The sequence below is a fragment of the Mirounga leonina genome, unplaced genomic scaffold (assembly GCF_011800145.1).
Source record: "Mirounga leonina isolate KUSES-001 unplaced genomic scaffold, KU_Mleo_1.0 Mir_53, whole genome shotgun sequence".
Lineage (NCBI taxonomy): Eukaryota > Metazoa > Chordata > Mammalia > Carnivora > Phocidae > Mirounga > Mirounga leonina.
Window position 1 is genome coordinate 82383308 of NW_023270807.1, and position 20488 is coordinate 82403795.

General features: G+C 38.4%; 1 protein-coding gene across 1 annotated transcript in view; it reads left to right on the forward strand.

Annotated features, from left to right (window-relative positions):
• Positions 1–20488, forward strand: part of LAMA2 (laminin subunit alpha 2) — a 617443-nt gene that overhangs the window by 543498 nt on the left and 53457 nt on the right. The window contains exons 46-51 of the mRNA XM_034990595.1: positions 2126–2269; positions 3249–3382; positions 5516–5675; positions 8919–9043; positions 14118–14280; positions 14958–15102. Coding sequence (XP_034846486.1) covers positions 2126–2269; positions 3249–3382; positions 5516–5675; positions 8919–9043; positions 14118–14280; positions 14958–15102 — 871 coding nt within the window. The remainder of the gene's footprint in view (positions 1–2125; positions 2270–3248; positions 3383–5515; positions 5676–8918; positions 9044–14117; positions 14281–14957; positions 15103–20488) is intronic.

Consider the following 20488-nt stretch of genomic DNA (forward strand, 5'->3'; position numbering starts at 1 on the left):
AACCCTTTGGCTAGCTGCTAGTCTACCATGTAACACCCTCAGCCAACCTTCACTGCACATGTGCTCTGTAGTGTTAACATCCAGAATACAAGTTGCACATTTCCTGGTTCTGTTTTTCTGCAACTCATTTTGATTCACTGACTCTTGGCACCTTATATAGAAGGAAAATCCCATCATTTGTGGAGCAAAGAACTAACTTCCTGATGGAGAACCACACTTACCAGGAAGACAATCTCCCCCAGAATGCACGGCAAACATTCTGGGTACCAGAGTTGTGGTCTGGGCCCCAACCTTAGGAGGAAGGCAAGGACAAGGAAAACAGTCTAAGCAGTAGACTTTGAGGTTATTCTAGCCCTGGGCCACCACGCAGGGCTCCATTAAGCTGCGCCCCTGTTTCTTTCCAGCATGTGATTCCTCTGCAGAAGATGCAAGTCAGTTAGCAGATGAGGTGACGGAACAATAATATACAAATACTTGCCATCTGCAGAGTCTGTAGGAAAAGCAACAGATCTGCTATATCCCTAGAAGCTCTCAGACACATCTGAATTTATATATTCATCAGAACCAAAAACCCCTCCGTAGCTTTCTTTTTAAAACTTAACCAGTTTTTCAAAACAGAGGATCATAAAGGGAAGGGAGGGAAAAATAAAATAAGATGAAATCAGAGAGGGAGATAAACCATAAGAGACTCTTAACTATAGGAAACAAACTGAGGGTCGCTGGAGGGAAGGTACGTGGGGAAATGGGGTAACCAGGTGATGGACATTAAGGAGGGCACGTGATGTAACGAGCACTGGGTGTTATATGCAACTGATGAATCACTGAATTCTACCTCTGAAACTAATAATATACTATATGTTAATTAATTGAATTTAAATTCTAAAAAAAGTTTTCACCCAGCACCTCTTCGGTGTATGTACCACCCTTGGAGAGGAGTCCTGAGGCTGCCTATACCCATTCCCTAATGAGACTTTTGGAGATGCTTCCTGTGTCACCATAATATGGAGACTGGTGATCTTATTTGGAGTCTGTAGTACCCGTTCATGGGGGGAGCAATAAAGCTAGTTGGTTTTCTCCCAAGTGCAAAAACTATTTGAGTAGCACAAAGTGCTAGAAAATTCACCACTAGTGAGACCCAAGAGGCTTCCTGAAGCTGAGCTTTTAAATCAGTGGCAAAGAAAAGTTTTGCACCTTTCCCTGTCTCTGCTTCCTCCTTTGAGCTCTTTCATGGAGCAAAGCAGCAGCTTCTTCCTGTGTCTAAGCGGCTACATACACTTCCATCCTGAAAATGCCCCTTTGATGGTATACCTGAACCAAAGGAAATTAAATTCCATAATCAACTAGTGTTATTTGTGGCTGAAGAAAGGCTCCCTAAATGTAAGTAAGAATTGATATGAACAGTTTCAGTTCTATTCAGTTCTATTCTTCCTTAGCAATTTATAGTAATTTTTAAAGTACTAGTCAAAAGAAAAAGGAGCTGTTAAATACATTAGTAGGGATAACCATTGAAAATTATTTCCATTTCATTTCCTGGCAACTTAATAAATAGGTATAATTTATTCTCAAATGTATGTCCTGAGTACCATGGTTAATATTCTTCGTATTGTTAGAACATCTAGAACAAAATCTATTTGGCCTCTTCCAACTGTAAGAACATGAGAGGGTAGGTAATTTCGTCTTGAAAACGGAAAGAAAAGTGGTGTCCTACTTTAAGTGATACCAAAATCACTGAAATTTGAATCGTAAAATTTCATTAAACAACCTTAATGAAGATCATTATCACTAGCTTCATATAAAATCACCTTTTGAAAATGTCCCCACATTCACAAAGGAGGAAGGTATGAAGGTAAGAATTTGTTGGTTGCATGCTCCGAAAAGTAGTAGTGTGCTAACAAGATACGGGGCTGTGAACAGCTCATTGTCAAAACCCTGGTGGGAAGCTGCTCTTCTGTGCCCTCATTAATGAGTATAATGGTGTCTGCAGATGGGTATTTAATGATTCTATTTGATGATAAAAAAAATAACTTCAAAGAAGAGATGATGATGATTTTGTGGTTGTTTGGGAGGTATTTCAAATTTGCCGAGAGATTTAGTCTTGGTTCTTTGTACCTTGTTTTTCTTGAAGATCAAAGTATCTGTGTCTTCCGGAGGTGACTGCATTCGAACATACAAGCCGGAAATCAAGAAAGGAAGCTACAATAATATCATTGTCAACGTAAAGACAGCTGTTGCTGACAACCTCCTTTTTTATCTTGGAAGTGCCAAATTTGTAAGTTTGATGTTCAGCTTCTTCCATCTCCTGGATATGTGAATACGCAGAGGTTAATCCCCATAGTGAGGAAAATGTATAGAATCTAATAACATGGTCCCAAAATTGTGTGATGTAGCCTTTCAGATTTGAAAACCTCTGAATCTTATCTTGCAAAGTTCTGAAGTGTCAAATTAAGTTAGAAGAGAAATGAAATGAAGAAAACTTTTTACAGTATTTAGGCACATCTGCTTTCATTTATGAGTAGACAAGCATTTATTTAGAATTATGTTTTCAGGTCTGACTATTTAAGAAGGAGGACTAAGAGGAATAAAGCTTTATAAAAAAAGTCTCCAAGAAATTACAATGAACTTTCATGTTAAATGAAAATGACAAATTGTGTACTTCTTTCCTACCACTGAAAACTCTTTTGACTCATGTTAAATTTACGACTCAAACCGAAAAAACAGAAGTTGATTCTACCAACACTTACCCCTAAAAGTTTTCATTCCTTTTATTTGAACATTTGACTTTGTATGCATGGGAATCTTCCAAAATGAACAACAGACCAGTCATTGCTTAAGTCAATACTTGTCATTCGGTTGAGAAGTTTTAGGTCACCTTGGGTTAAAAAAAATCACAGCTGTCCCCTTAAAAATGTCAGTGTCCTTGGTGAAAACAATAATGGATTATGCAACCAAATAGTTTCTTTTGTCTCTTCCACAAGAACCAGAATGAGAAAAGACTTTTGTTTCAAAGTAGAATTGGTTAAATTAACACATATGCCTCAGCAGTATGGACACTTGTGATGCCTTAAAGATGCAATAATAAAATATGACTTAATCATACCTAATGATAAATCATATCGTTTGGGAATTTTTATTGTGAGACTTCTAATTATTTCACATATCTATAAATAGCACCTGTTGAAAAGAACTCCGTTGGCCTCCTCGGGGTATCTGATATCTGAATCTATTGTTTTTGTGTTTCTCTGAACCAGATTGACTTTCTGGCTATAGAAATGCGGAAAGGCAAAGTAAGCTTCCTCTGGGATGTTGGATCTGGAGTTGGACGTGTAGAGTATCCGGATTTGACTATTGATGACTCTTATTGGTACCGTATTGAGGCATCAAGGTAACTAACTCAATAAAGATTAAGACAGTTAAATAACAGAATTTGGAAGTAGTTTCCCAGTTTATAAGAAAACTCTTCTTTCCATTTCAAGGAGGTAGCTATGTATGCATGTATACAAATTTTATATATTATACGACCATGTACAGACATGTTTGAATGGGTGTCTTTGTAGTATCTGTTTGGAAACTACACAACTTCCACGTATTGACCAGAGTGACCCATCCATTTTGGACCGTTCATCTGGTTGTCTCATAGTCATGCTATCATACTCTCAGTCATACTATCTCCCCCGAAGAAGGAGCACTGAGACTGGCCCTCATTATGCACAAGCCAGAGCATGAGGGCTACTGCTGGTGCTCAGCTCCTCTTCTGGTCTACACAGCAGCCTTGCCCCTACAGGCAGGTGCAGTATCTAAATGCTGGCATGAATATATAACATGTCGCATCCGCGCTACTTAAAATGGTAAATAACAGGATATTGATTCATTCTGTCTGAAGCTTTCATTCCATTAACTTCTAGCAGTGTGTAGATAACGTAGAGAACCCATTCCTGTCCTCAATCCTTTCCCCTCATTTCCTTCTCTTCTTTACCTAATTCTCCACACCTACGAAACCCAAAGCAGCTAACAGTTGAGAGGTATAGTTAAGGGCCTGGGTCTAGAGCTGGGTAAAGCACTTGGTGAATATAGATGATGGGTACAGAGAGTTTCACTCTGTGTTTGTATATGCTTACATTTTTTCATAATAAAAGCTTAAAACTTAATGAGAAGCAATATTTTCAGTTCCTTTTTAAGATCTTCAGTAAAGGAATGTGTGTGTGTGTGAATGTGTGTGTGTGAATGTGTGTGAGTGTGTGTGTGTGTGTGTGTGTGTGTGTAGAGAGAGAAAGCAGCAGACAACATGCTTCCATGCCTGAGAGTAGGGGAGGGATTAAGTACTTTCATGACTTTAAGAACATTTATATTCACAAAGGTCAAGTCGTTGATCAAAAGAGATACATTCTAGACGAACCATGAGAGACGATAGACTCTGAAAAACAAACTGAGGGTTCTAGAGGGGAGGGGGGTGGGAGGATGGGTTAGCCTGGTGGTGGGTATTGAGGAGGGCACATTCTGCATGGAGCACTGGGTGTTGTGCACAAACAATGAATCATGGAACACTTCATCTAAAACTAATGATGTAATGTATGGGGATTAACATAAGAATAAAATTTAAAAAATATATTAAAAAAAAAGAGATACATTCTGGTAAGATGAGGAAGAACCTTATTTGATAAATTCATTCTATTGTTTCCATGTGCTTCAGTTAATGCTGCACCATCAGAGATAAAAAGATTACCTAAATGAGACAGTGGGGAGAGACAGAGACCTTCAAGTTTTGTTATGACTTCTTGTCTCAGAAGAGAGATCAGTTTTTCATATTTAACAATTCATAGACATCAATCACTTAAGAAAATGAAATGAAATAATAATAGCTTCCAAAATTCCATTCATTGAATTTAAAAGTGCAGTTCTTCTATACACTTTGTATACACGACTCTGAAGATGAGATATTACACTATATATGTTGAGATGGGATGCCTAACAATAAAAGATGCACAGTTCCAGGAAGACTACTTCAGCAAATTTGGAGCCAAGATATAACAAGGGATTTTAAGAGAAATGATGCAGCTTATAATGCAGAAGGGTGGCTCATTTGGGGTTCACTTGCTGAATTAAATTAGACAAAATGCTAAACGAAGTAGTATCAACTCGTTTAAATAGCATGTGCTGGTAAACAGTAAATTGTTTTGTAAGGCAATGGGAAAAAGGCTTTCCGTTTAAGCAGGGGCAGTGCCATCTGCTGAATCCTGCTGTGTCATTTCACCTCGACTCTCAAGTGCAGAGTCAGGGCATGTTGCTCACCGGTCCTGGCCACGTCTGCCAGTAAACAGCCAGCAAAGATCAGACTCTTGGTCTTGATTTGCAACTTAATGAATCCAGATCTTTTGAAGCTAAGCACCCAGTTATCTCTTAAATACTCTAAAACAAGCCCCTACATTTCATACCCTTTAAAACTAAAGTTATTATAAATGTGATACATATTTTATGTTCTGCATTTTCTTTCATTTCATTTCAACACGCACCCCTCAAGAACTGGGAGGAATGGGACCATTTCTGTGAGAGCCCTGGATGGACCCAAAGCCAGCATTGTGCCCAGTACCTACCACGCAGCTTCTCCTCCAGGGTATACTATTCTCGATGTGGACGCAAACGCAATGCTGTTCGTTGGTGGCTTGACTGGGAAACTGAAGGTAGTGTGTTCTTTCCCATGCTGTTTATTTCATCTCTGCCTATAACTCCTGACATAATTGCTCTGGGGGAAGGCACGCTAAAGCTCTGCAAAAATTCAGTGACTTTTTACTTAATTTGTTTATGAAAACATACATTTCTTTTGAGTAAGAATTTTTTTCTTCTGTGAATATCCAGTCTGGAAACACAATGTTTTTAAGCCTGTGTGTATTTACTTAAACACTTGTTTTGCCCTTATCTGTGGCACCAATTTTTTTACAGTCTTGTTTTAGTTCCCTCAAGAGCAAAGTGTTTTTTAAATATACCCCATTTTCTGAATCAGTTTATGATTTATTGATATGAAGTGCTATAAAGTTCAAGCTCACATCTAATTAAAAGATTTATGAATACCTTGGGAAATATCACAGAAGCCATAAGCTTTCAAATCATGGTCTGATTTTTAAAGTTTTCAAGTTGCTCTTCTCTCCATTCTTCTAGAGCAATGCACTTAATATTCATAATTGCTTCATGACAGGTCCTTGTGCATTTCAAATTGCTGAGTGCCTGCATTCTAAAGAAGCTCATGTTGATTAAATGAAATTAGGTGTTGGAAAACGACCTGTAGGTGAGATGCGAGAGCACAACCAAATACGATGGATAATCCTGGGCTTGTCAGAATCATCCTGGGATGAGATTAGTCAGAAAATGTGAAAAGCCAGGGTGACCCCAAATTTATGAGAACTCAGCTTTCATATAGAGTGAGGTTGTTTTATTTGCTTTGTGTATGAGATGTGACTCTAAAGTATTGGAATTGATTCTACAACTACACACTAAAACCATCCTCACTTCTTAGAACCGCATATAAATATACATGATACATAGTAATATATAGTTATATTGCCAACGTTATCTCTCCTCCCTAGAAAGATAAATATAGGGGTAGCACGGAGTAGTATAAAAACCATGAATCTTGAAATCAAATCCAAGTTGGATTCCCTGTTCCAGAGAACCCTGTTGGATTCTCTCACTTACTAAAATGTGACCTTAGGCAAGTCACTTAGCTCCTTGGGCTTCAGTTTTCCCAACTAGAAAAGGGAGATAAAATATCTGCTTTGTTTGGGGGCACCTGGAGTGCCTCGTTTGAGCATCTGACTCTTGGTTTCAGCTCACGTCATGATCTCAGGGTCCTGGGATGGAGCCCTTGCAACAGCAGGCTCTGTGCTCAGCAGAGTCTGATAGTCCCTCTGCCCCTTCCCCGCTGGTGCGCACTCACGCTCTCTCTCTTTCTCTCTCAAATGAATAAATAAAATCTTTTTTTTTTAAAGATTTATTTATTCATTTGAGAGAGCGAGAATGAGAGAGAGTACATGAGAGGGGGGAGGGTCAGAGGGAGAAGCAGGCTCCTCGCCGAGCAGGGAGCCCGATGCGGGGCTCGATCCCGGGACTCCAGGATCACGACCTGAGCCGAAGGCAGTCGCTTAACCAACTGAGCCACCCAGGCGCCCAATAAATAAAATCTTTTAAAAAAATATATCTACCTTGCTTGCATAGTAAAGGATACAATAATGAACTTTTGTAACATATTATAACCCTATGATAGGCTAAGTTGTATTATAAGTAATTTACATGAATTAACATACAACCCCAAAAGGTAGATAATATCCTCCTCATTTTATAGTTAAGGAATCTGAGTCAGAGAGGAGTTAAATGACTTGACCAAGGTCACACAGCAGTTAGTGGCAGAGCTGGGATTTGAACAGTTTACCAGGCACAAAAGCCTCCACTCTTAGTCACCACGTTTCACTGCCACTGTGGGTAGTGAGAGATTATGTGCATAAAATTTACAACAAGTGCCTAAAACGTGGTAGTCACACATGAAATCGCATCTTAAATAGTTCTTATTATTATTCAGATGTCACCAGACGTAAAGAAACTCTCTTATGCCAGTCTCAAGGTAAAAGAAAACAGACGACTGAAATCTACAGAAAATCTTAACCATTTTGGCCAAGAGTTTCAAGGCTCCTGCTACATCAGAATATGAACCAAAAGCTGAAAACAAGTAACTGAACCAACATGCTGATGAAAATTCAAAGGAGCAGGAAAATATCCCTAGTCTAGTTTTTAGGATGCAAGAAGGAAAAGCAAAAAGGCAGTAGAATCCACAAGTAGGGTAATCAACCTCCAGAAAATCAAGGGAGACTCCAACTGATAACGGAGAATTCCAAGGGCCGTGCTGACTTGTAAATGTCAGTGGCTGGGACACACAATCTTCCTACAAGGCAGCGCACCCCTTGGACACAGCAATAGAAAGAAGCACATGTTGAGTTTAAATTGTAACTACAAACATTTAGCTATTCAGGGATCATCTTCCTACATTTGTTCTAGAACCCAACAGGTCAATTCATTTTTTTTAACCCTAGATTACTCAGGTAATTGTGGGGAAGCCTTTGGCAAAGTGTTTCTAAAGTTACAGGTACCAGAATATAGAATTTATCTACAATGTGTCAGTGCCTAAAGAAATAGTTGTTTAAATTACAGCAAGTTTCTCTAGAGTGGACCAGGTCATTCCCCTCCTTCATGATTGTGTTATATCTCAAGCTTAAGACCTTTCCCTGTGAAAATGACACCAGGGTTGTCATTCAACAAATATTTACTGATCCCTAATAGGCCCTGGGCTGTGTATACCAGCAGACAATCACAATATGGTCCCTTCACTGTTGCCCTTCATTCTCCTGCGGTGGAAACCTGCTTGGGGGTATAAGAGGAAATGAAAAGTTGGGGACAGCACTATCATTAAGTGATCTCTATGTAAGCTTTTTTCCCTCTGTGTAGTCAGTATGCACCCCTTCTCAAGATCTTTGGAGAGATGTCTCTTCAGTGGCGTATGAACACTAACATTAATTAATTAAATAGCTCCTCTGCGCCAGGCACTGACTGTGGTACCATAAATAAATTACCCATTTTAATTCTAATGATCCCAACCCAGAGACAAGGAAATAGAATCTCAAAGTGGATAAGCAGCTCACCTGAAGTCGGAAGCTAGGAAGTGTTCATTTACTAGTGGTGATAAACTGGTGTAGTCCATAAATAACCAGGATCTGTGAGGATATAATATGGTTAAAAGATGAATAAGTGCAAACCAAGAGTATCAGAAAGAGCGGATAATAACTACTCCAGTAACTAGTAACTACTAGTACCTCTCCTGGGTGCTCTAAGACTTCTTGTGAAATTCTAAATTCTAACAAATATTATGTTTCTCTCTGCAGAAGGCCGATGCCGTGCGTGTGATTACATTCACGGGCTGTATGGGAGAAACCTACTTTGACAGCAAACCTATAGGGTTGTGGAATTTCCGAGAAAAAGAAGGTGACTGCAAAGGATGTACTGTCAGGTGAGTTGAAATGAGGACTCCCCTAAGGTCTGGCCTATACCTCACAAAAACTTTAATTTTGTTGTGCAATATTCGATTATCGTGTGGATGATATGGAGCAGGTTGGACAGGATTATGTCCGGGGGTGATTTTCCATGATAAAAGTTCAAATCCTTTCACCCATTTGTACGAGTACTTTCCAAGGCTCTGGGAGGTGCCCTGGCAGTACTTCGAATGTATTTGTAAAATCTTCAAGGAAAGGTATTTTCTCCTCGATCAGTTGAGACTACTATCTCTTTCCACTCCAACTTCCCTCCATGTCCAGAACCAGGAGGTTTTTCATGTCTGTAGCTCCGCTATCATCATAATTTCTTTTTTTTCTTAAAGAGAGTTTTCCCTGAACTGATCAAACTTCAGGTGTCACTCCATTTACGTTTATAACAAAATATAGAATGCTAGTACAAGTGTTATCTCCGACAGGATTTTCCACATGACACATAGGGTCCTGGCAGTGTTTCAAGTGGAGACCCCTTGGACTTGAAGATTCTGCTTAAGTGGAGAAGGATAAGAAGGGGCCAAGATAGGCCAGGAGAAAGTGCCATAACGCACATCATCAATTACTACATAGAGGTTAGAGTGTAGGAATCTAAAAATATTTAACAAGCAGACAGAGCATATATAGAGAATAAATATTCTTATGCAAACCTGAAGAGAGGATATAAAACAATTAGCTAGAAGGGCAGGATTTCTCAGCATAAGAAACTTGAGCCCAGCTAATCAACTGAGCCTATTAAAACTATAAAATTTAAATTAAATACCTGGATGCTTAATATACACACATAGTAACTCCAAATCATTAGGTGCTATGTGGTTCATATTTTTTATTTCCAATTTTAAAGAGCACAAGCACGTTGCCAGGGCCCCAAATTCCCATCAGTGTAGCAGAGTGCACTTTACTTCCAGTTTAACTTCCAACTCTTTATTTCTGTCATCATGGACTTGTCATTGCAGCATTGAAGACAGTTTAAAAGCCTAACCCATTCATAGTTTAGATTGGTTTGGTGAATACTCTTCAACAAAATCTACTACGGAATGTTTTCTGTAAAATGTTTTCAATATGACAAGGACAATGAGGTTCACGTTAATATTCCTCTACTCACAAATTAATGCCAACTTTTCCCTGAACATTTATTTAGTAAATTTATAAAAAGGATTTTCAAAAGCCTATCATCAACAAAACATCTAAGGATTTAAATGTCCATTCAGCAGTGCATATAATGTGTTAGGACTATAACATGCTAATTATAAATTCTGCAAAGATCTTGAAACTTAGTATCTAAAGTATTATATGAATTAATATAATTATAGTATATGTGTGTGTGTGTATACACAACACACACACACACACATACACGCACATACACACACACATTTATAGGATGTTTTTCAGGTGCCAGAGATTCACACGTAGAACTTCCTGATACGGAGATGAATACAGTCCAGGGCTAGCCATCAAGTAATTCACAGCCAGAAAGGGAGGAAAAGACAAGCCCTAAAATAATCAAAATGCAAGGGATAATAAAAAATCCCTTTAAAAAAGACACACTCAGAGTATAGTATGATTATTCACAGAGGGTTAGATCTGCTTCATAGAGGAGGTGGTATCTGGGGTGGGCCTTGCCGTGGAGTCAGACTCCAAAGAGGAGCTGGCAAATGAAGGTAAAGAGCATTCTAGTCCCAGGGACCAGTGAGAGCAAAGGTAGGAAGGCTGGAAGGCCAGAGTGTTTTTAGGAAGGGACAAGTAAAATCTGTTCTGCTTCATAAGTGCGAATTTGCTCAGGCAGAATTGGCAAAGGGGACAATGACGTAAGTAGGTGCCAAAGTCAGGTAGGTTCCTACACAGTTCTTCCCAGTGTGTAAAGGTTTTGCACCACTAAGTAAAGGCAGCTGAATGTAAAGTCTACCAGCATAGCTGAGTTTACCAAGCTCAAGCCTACACACAGTGCCTCTTCACCCATGAACTTGCCCTTGGTTTGGCCAAGCACTCTGTCTTGGAAGTTGATTGCTCAGTTCCTGCCCAATCATTGTGCATTTTTACCACCTCTATCACTCAGCATGTCAACCCTTCCTTAAGCTCCTTGCCATCAAGTTACCTTTACCTATACCTTTGAAGGTAAAGTTCTATATTTACTGAAAAAATTCTTCAATTTAAATTTTATAGCATACGTTTTTAAATTATGCTAATATTTCGATCAAGATTGTGATTGTTTCTGTGAGTGCCCTGACTATAAAGTTGCATAAGTTTTGAGTGACCTGCACCAACCCTATCTTCCCATAAGCCTTAGTGTGTATGTGTAGGAATAATTTTTACAGAACTCCTGGTGTTTGTTGTGTTCAAGAGAATACATATCACATTTTAACATAACGACCCATCGTTCAGTTTTAGAGCAAAAATGATTATATGTGGGAGATGTAAAAGATGAGGCTATAGGACATAGACTAAGAACATGTTGTCGATCTTAGAATGTCCGTTTTAGAAATTTGCATTTATTCAGTAATCAGGAAAAAGGATATAACTGTTGTTATACTTTAAAAAGAGTTATCTGCCGGGACTATAAGAAAAGAACTATATCTTATTTTTCTTAAACTTCTAAAACTCACATTAAAATTAAAATAGAAAAAAAAACTGCTACAAGTTTAATGTATTTAGCTCAACACTGAAACAATGATGAAATGTTAATATACTAAATAAACCCCAATATACATCTAGTTCTATAGTTAACAAGTTACATGTGGAAGAACATGGCTGTTCCAAATAACATAATTAATCCTTAATAACTTAACCAGACATCAAGGTTCAAAAGAGAAACAAGAGGCAAGTTAAGGAGCTTAGCAAGTGTTAATTATAAAAAAAAAAAAATAGTTACTTTTCCTGGTAAATGTATTCAAACATGAATAAGAACACTCTAATGTTAGATGTTGAGATATTATAGACTACGCCTGGAAGGACTCATTTTTTCCCCTATCTCAAACTCACCAAGTTAAAACCAGACTTACCTGGGTTTGGCCAATGAGTTAAGGGAAGTAGGCTGATCTACATCTGTGTGTTTAGCTGTTCTCAGCACAAAACCCTTCCCTGCAGATTTGCCTTTTGCTTGAATGCGAGAATTTTCTAAAGGGCTGGAGTATGAATAGACCATAGAAATCATTCACTGATCTAACCCTTTTATCTCAAGGTGACACCCAAAGGGTTAGGTGACTTGCTGCAGGATCTCAGTGAGATTCCACATCAGACTCCAGGGTACCTGCCATCGACTCAGCTATTTCTTTTTTTCACCTTGAAGGAGTTAATAGATTAAGGGCATAAGGACATCAGGTTATAAATATCCCAGAGTTCTTACACACACACACACACACACAAAAAGTGATGTTTTGTATTCCAATACTTGTTCTGTGCAGTGAGATTTTGTGTATGTTTGTTTAAATTATAAATAACAGTGCATTGTGTTAAAACATCCAGAAAACTGTCAACAGTGACTCCCACAACCCTTTCCAGGGTCGTCAATGATAGTGTGACAGCATAAAATGCAAAATTCTAGTATTTGAGAACTACAAGGGACTTCTCCTTAGTAGACTGCACACAACATTCTCTTCTCTCTAACGCAGTGATCCGGAAATTAATGAATTTGTCGTAATGATGAAGAAAAGCCAAATCATAGCCAATTTATTCACTATCAATTATACAGTTAATAGTCTGATTTAGTTCCTCAAACTTTCTGTTAGCACTTTGCAGGAATACTGAAAAGTATCTTTTAAGTTTACATTAGAAAAAAAAATTATGACATCATCTGATCTTATTCCAAATTAGATATAACTTAAAATTACAAGGATCTGACCATGCAAGACACAGAATAAGATTCTTCCCTTCTTTTCTTTTTGCCTTCAGTTTTATTTCTGATCCAGGAACATAGAGAAAGCCAACTTGTCTAAAATGTGGAACAGTTCTTCCTTCATGAGCCTGTTAATGTTCGTACACTGTCATTTTTCTCATTTAGCCAAGATTTCATGCAAATGATATTCTAGGCTCTTGTTATTTTACAATGACATTATTATAATGTTTCTTCATATCTCCTCTCTATCCTCAAGTTAATACAACACTCCAATTTCAGAGATTCAAATATATGCTAACATGCAGATCTTTAAAGTTTTAAAAAGTCTCCACAATTTGAGACTTACTCTGTAATAACATCGTTAAGTAGATTGATTGATAGATGATAGATAACTGCATTTGAAAAAGCAATGTTCTTAAATGTTATTTTTACAAGACTTATCTTAAATATTTCTTAATTATCCAACCAACACTGATTGAACATATAGTCTCCATGGGGCAATCTGCTATACTAAAATCTCCTTCATCCGACATATGCCCTATTCTGCTCTGGGCCACGTGCCACACTAGGTGCTAAGTTTGTGCCTGACTAGAGCCTGGCCCATAATCTCTAGCTAGTCTCATAGAGCTTGCAATCTATTAAAGAACAACAGATAACCATGGAGATAAGTAGAGGCATCCTTTATTGTCTTAATCTCATTTGTCCCAGAAAAATCTATTGGATAGCAAGTATTCAGAGAGTGGGGACCTTTATTCCATCATGGGCGTTTTTTTTTTTTTTCTTGTAACTTTAAGTATGTATCTTTTGACCACCTTCACTCATTGTACCCAACCCCCCCCATTATCTTATGCATGTGAGAAATGTAATAAGACATTATCAGTCCATCCAAAACCCCACCTCTTCATACCACTAAGACACAGTTAAATACCAATATAACTATCCACCAAGTATTTCAAGAGAACATAAAGCATTTAAAACATCAGTGACTTAGTTATTGAACGCCAAATAAAGTCCAGGTAAGAAGTGATTGCCTACTTGGTCTAGAATGATGGCAGTGGAGATGGAGAAAAATGGAAGGATGGAAGATCTATTTGGGATGGTTCCTGTCCTATAACAGCTCACAATCTAATCTCAGAAGACAGTTTGATGTATTGAATACTGATGGACAAAACAGACATTGGTTCATGTGAAATGTCTCTCTTCAGTCCTCAGGTAGAAGATAGTGAAGGGACTATTCAGTTTGATGGAGAAGGGTACGCATTGGTCAGCCGCCCCATTCGCTGGTACCCCAACATCTCAACTGTCATGTTCAAGTTCAGGACATTTTCTTCAAGTGCTCTCCTGATGTACCTTGCCACACGAGACCTGGTAAAGACATGCATGGCTGATCTTCCATGATTAAAAATGTTTGCCTCTTTTCCATAGGATTCCAATACAATTATCAGTTATTGTTAAATTATCAATTATTATTCAAAGGATTCCAGGATGCTGTGTGATAACCAAGAGTAGGTGATACAGATAGTACTTATATAGTTTCATTGATAAATTCAATTACAGTTGCAATTATTATTTATTTTTAATGCAGCTCCCCATATAATCCTTTATGAGAAGTGCCCAGTAAAGATTCCTCCAGTATGGAATCATGCAGCAGCAGAACTACTCCCTTAGTCTTCTTCTAAAGACCTAAGTTGAAAGGTGGTTCTAAATGTCCTCATTATTTTTTCCAGGTTAATATTTCTTAGTAAATTCTTCCAGGGAACATATCTTTTAGTTGACTTAATATGTTTTCAAAGGAACTTCCTTTATTCTCCTGTCATAAAAGATACGTCCTAGTAATTTGGTTGTGACCATTTACACCATAATGTCACACCCACAAACATTCACAAAGTAGTAACACCAATTCTATTTCCAAAATGGATATCATTTACAGATCAACACATTCAGTAACTTAGCCATAAGGCCCTATTATAAACCCCCCACAAAAAAGTGAATACTCATATTTCTCTGTGTATTGAATCACTGGTGTATTTTTACTCTATTAATAGAAAGATTTCATGAGTGTAGAGCTCACTGATGGGCATGTAAAAGTCAGCTATGATCTGGGTTCAGGAATGGCTTCCGTTGTCAGCAATCAAAACCATAATGATGGGAAATGGAAATCCTTCACCCTGTCAAGAATTCAGAAACAAGGTGAGTTTCTATAGTAATAATGCACTGTGAGTCTTAATCATGCTATCCAACACTCCCGTGTACCTCATCATGAGGAGGACCCTGTTTCTGTGATTTTAGGGACTCACAAATTCCGTGAAAAATGGATCCAGTCATTTCTTTGGCTTAGATTATAGGTGACTTGGGTTACACATGACTGATTGAAGAGCCAAATGGTTCTCTGTCATTTTCTTTGGAAACTGAGAGCTTAATTTGAAAGCATAAAACTGTCTTACAACTTGTAAAATTATATCCTGTACTAGGTTTGAAAAGGTTGTGTGCTTTTCTTTCCATCTTGTTTTACCAAGATGTTGTAGTTACAGTGGCCCACTCGTCGAATTTATAGGGGTGATAGAACACGATGACCAGGTCTTTGCTTTTTAAAAATGCCAAACATTTGTATGTATGCAAGTAAGGAATTGAATGATAATAATGTAACATTTTTACATTTAACATTCCAGGAACTCTTTAAAAATATACTCACAAACACTATTTCATTTGCTGAGATAAGCAGGTATTTTGTTCTGGTGTTAGAGAAAGGGAGACATAGGCTCAAACTCACACATGGTCAAAGACGTATGTATGTAAGCTCTCACAACCAAGGCAGAAATCCAAATATGTTAGGTCTTAGCGTGCTGCTACTGTTATTTCAGTATAATTCCCCTAATTCTGTGTACTATAGCACTACCAATATCTGCAAATGAAATTTGATGCTTCTGTTTATAAAATTAAACCTAATTAATTTTGACCATGCCAGTGTGACATTTCATGAGAATTTCAGTTTAACTTTGCACCATCCTTCACTTCCTGCATTTAACAAGTATCTGGCAAACACCCACTAACTATTGTACCAGACCTGAGTGAGGTCTGTCACAAGTCCTTGCCTTCAAGGAACATGCAGTCTACTGGGGAGATAGACAAGTAAATAAATCAATGGTGAGAGGATAGAAAGCGAGTAGCTGCATCAAGATAGGTACAGTAGGCTAGGAATCACAGGAGAGAGATGTTGAAGTCACACCGAGAGGTCAGCTCCCTGAGGCACAAGAGGGAGTTGAGGATTTCACCGGATGGACAGTGCCTTTGGACATTTCAGGGAGGTGAGAGTAGTATGAAAGCCAGGAGGCCTCAGAGAGCATGATCCATCATTGTTCATCATTTTCCAGTTGCTCTTCCTTGGAACGTGGAGGCCTGGAGAAACTCTTCTGTTTGAACAAAAACTGGTTAGCGCTTATATAAGTTGTAGTACTACCTTATACATCGTTCCCACATAAGGGAGGCACATTTGCATGGGAGAGGCTCTGCAGAGTAGTTAAGAAAAATGTTTAACTCCGTTTGACCCAACATTTCCCAAACTTCTATAATCTCCAAAATCTCTCCATTCCTGCTGAACACACTTTGGGAAATGCTTTAGTTCATGCCGAGGAGCGAGAATTTCCTGTCCTTTTCTGGGTCCTTCTAGCCTGATTCAGAATCAAATTGACATGAGACAGATGACCAGGGCAAAATCAGATTTAATTTTGTACCGGCACACACACATGGGAATTCCGAAGATAGTCAGGCAAAATGAGGGACACAGGTCTTTCTGAACTAAGAAGAAGGTAGGGGTCTGGGACTTCAAAGGGAAGAATGCAACTTATAGGAAGATAAAAATAACAAAAAAGGTAAATGTTTGGTAAATAAATGTTGCTTGAACCACTCAATGGACAAAGGGGACTTTAATCAAACTTTGCTAAGTTTCTCCCTGTCTGCCATTGTTCACGTATAATGTAGTTATCTCTGGTGATAGTGCTCTTCCTGGGGCAGGTCCTCTACCTAAATTCTTTTTAGGCATTGGTGGGGGAGGTAAAGGGCTCTTCCAGAATCTACTGGGTTTTGATGGCTTTTTTTTTTTCTCCAAGTTTTTATTTAAATTCCAGCTAGTTAACATACAGTGCAATATGTGTTTCGGGTGTAGAACTTAGTGATTCATCACATCAATACCCAGTGCTCATCACAAGTGCTCTCCTTAATAACCATCACCTATTTAACCCCTCCCCACCCCCACTCCCCTCCAGTAACCATCAGATTGTCCTCTATAGTTAAGAGTCTGTTTCTTGGTTTACCTTTTTCCCTGTACCCCACCCCCCATGTTCATTTGTTTCTTGAATTCCATGTATGAGTGAAATCATATGGTATTTGTCTTTCTCTGACTGACTCATTTACCTTAAGCATAATCCTCTCTAGCTCCATCCACGTCATTGCAAATGGTTTTGATTGCTTTTTAACTCAAACTAACCTTCATGTCAGAGTGGTCCATCTTGGGGTAGCCTGCCCTTGGCCCTTACAGTTACTACAAGTAAATCCATAGCCTAACAGGATGAATGTTGGCAAAAAAGTATCAGATGAGGCTAGAGAGATAACAGAGCCAGTTCATAAAAGGCCTTGTGAACTAAGCTAATGAGCTTCAACTTTATCCTAAAAGCTATAGGGAACTACTAAGAGTTTTAATCGAGGATGTGACACCATCAGATTTATGCTTTAGTAAAGTTTCCTTAGAAAACTTTGGAGGGTAGATTTATGACAATTTCAGTGGCTACTGCAGTCTGCAGTAAACCAAGTGAAGAGTGAGGAGAAGGAAACCATGAGAATGGAGAGGAAAGAGTAGAATTGAAAGATATTAAGCATTTTACAATCAAGGAGCTTTGTGATATATTCAATGTGGAGGATAAATGTTTTAAAAAGGGATGTCAAGAATAATTCCTTTTTTTTCCTTAAATAACAAAAATATTTTAGTGAAATCATATGGTACTGAATATAAAAAAGAATAGGTTTTCTAGAAAAGATGCTGAGTTCTATTTTGGACATATTGTATTAAAAGCACTCTTAATATCTTTAGCAGCCTAGGCAAGCTGTGTAATTGGCAGGCAATCAGTTGCATGTACCTGAGGTTTAGCAGAGCTTTAGGAGAGATGGACAGTTTAGAATCATTATCATGCCATTAATAGTTATAGATGAATAGGAATGAGAAAAACCAAGCAGTCATTTCTACAGTGAGATGATCCAAAGCCCTGCAGCAAATAGCAGTGTTGAAGGGACATAGTAAAGGTAGACCCCACAAAGGGGGCTATAAAGAAATAATCACAGAAAGGAGAAATGAGGAAGATAAATTTTCAGAAGATCAAACCAAAAGTAGAGTGACAAATTAGGTTCAAGAATAGTCCAGGCAGGAGATAAATGATGGCTTGAAATAAGAGTTATAGTGGGCTTTGACACTAGGGAAATGCAAAATAAATCCACAAGGTGATACCACCATACAGTTATTACAATGCCAACAGTTAAAAAAGCTGAACATGGGGCACCTGGGTAGCTAAGTTGTTAAGTGTCTGCCTTCAGCTCAGGTCATGATCCCAGGGTCCTGGGATCGAGCCCCACATTGGGCTAGACGGGAAGCCTGCTTATCCCTCTCCCACTCCCCCTTGCTTGTGTTCCCTCTCTCTGTGTCAAAAAATAAAATCTTTTAAAAAAAGACTGAACATACCCAGGGCTGGCAAGAATGTGGAGCAACTGGAATTCTTACACTCTGATGATGAGGGTAGAAAATGTACAGCCACATTGGGAAATAGGTTAGCAGTTTCTTAATAGGTTAAATATATACGGACTGTATGAACCAGCCATTCCACTCCTAAGCATTCACCCAAGACACATTAAGCATATATCCAAAAAACAAAAAATAACTAAAACAGGTTAATTTATTAACAGGTTAATAGAGAGATTGTTGTATATTGTCACAATGGAATACTATTTAGCAATAAAAAAATAATGAGCTATTAATATGCACACAAAATGGATGACTAGCAAAATAAATATTCTTAGCCAAAGAAGGCAGACATAAAAGAATACATTTATGTCAAGTATATAAAAAACACAAATGAACCAATAGTCACAGAAAGCAGATAGAGGCTGTGGAGAATGGGGTTATGTAGGGAGGCCCAGGAAGGAGGGATGACAAAGAGGCATAAGAAGACTTTTGGGGTGATGGATATGTTTAGTTTTTTGACTGTGGTGATGGTCTCATGGATGTATACATATCTAAAAACTTGATAAATTGTATACTTTAAACATAAGCAACTTTTACTATGTCACTTATAGTTTGGTAAAACTTTCAAAAAATAGGGTAGATATCAGCGTTATTTAGGAGATGAAATTAGTAGGGCTGTTGACTGATTAATTGTGGAATGGTAGAAGGGACTGAAGTACAGAGAAGATATGCAGATGATGCTGTCTCATCTGTTGAATGTGGATTTCTAGGCAAAAGTCAGGCGCAGGCATATGTATTTCTGAATTGTCAATATATAGTAAATAGATAAAAACTGGAGGTCACCTGGATAGCTAAAACCTGAGAAGTGGCCAAATGAAGACACATTGGGGAACAGAGCACTTCAGAAGTGTTCAAAGACATAAGTCACAGAGAAGGAAATTCAGAATGAAGTTGGAAAGGTGCAAAGAGCCGGAGAGGCTGGTATTAGGGAAGCCAAAAGAGGAAATTTCCTAGAAGGAAGGAAATGTGAACAACATCAAATACTGCACAAATGGGGACGAAGATAAAGACCAAAAGACCCCACTGGGTTTGGATGTGGGGAGGTCCCTGCAGATTTGAGCAAGATTAGATTCCTCAGAGCAATAGGATAGGAATTCAAATAAGCCTCCGGCAATGTGACCATTCCTCCTTTTTAGTGACCAGATTAGTTGTTTCCAATGAGTTGCTCTCAGCTAGTTTATAGAAGCACTGTCCCTTGAAATTCAGATATACTCCATCAGGGGGCATTCGGCACCTTCCCTGAGAGTCACTAGAACCACGGCCACCACAAGGAGCACGCCATATCCCTCAAGTGCACCGATACGAACACAAGGTGGAGAATGATCATTAGATTTTCATTGAACTGAGAGAGAAAAGAAAGGAATTACCAAAGTAACAATTCATTTACAACAACTCAGCATTGATTATAAAATACTTGTAAGCCCCTACTCTTTGTCTAGTATTTAATAAAACCCTTATTTCCCTGCTCACCCAATGATGTCTGAACTCATCAGCTCTGAAATTTTGTGTGAATAGCTATTCTGTAAGGGAAAGAAATAGGGCAGGAAATAAAAGCAAGTATTGGCATTTCATAGCAGAGCCCACTTCATTGCTATCACTCATGAAGGAGAGAGTAAAACCCTTCCTTTGACTCAGTAAAAATATGCCATCCTGTGTCTGTCTGCTGGAGTTAACGCTTGGGCCAGTGAGTTTCAATTCAATGTATTTTTGCTCTTTAATCAGTTTTTCTTAGAATGGTTTCTAAAAATGCATTTATTCACTCAGGGATAAGGGGGAAAACTACCTCCAGTC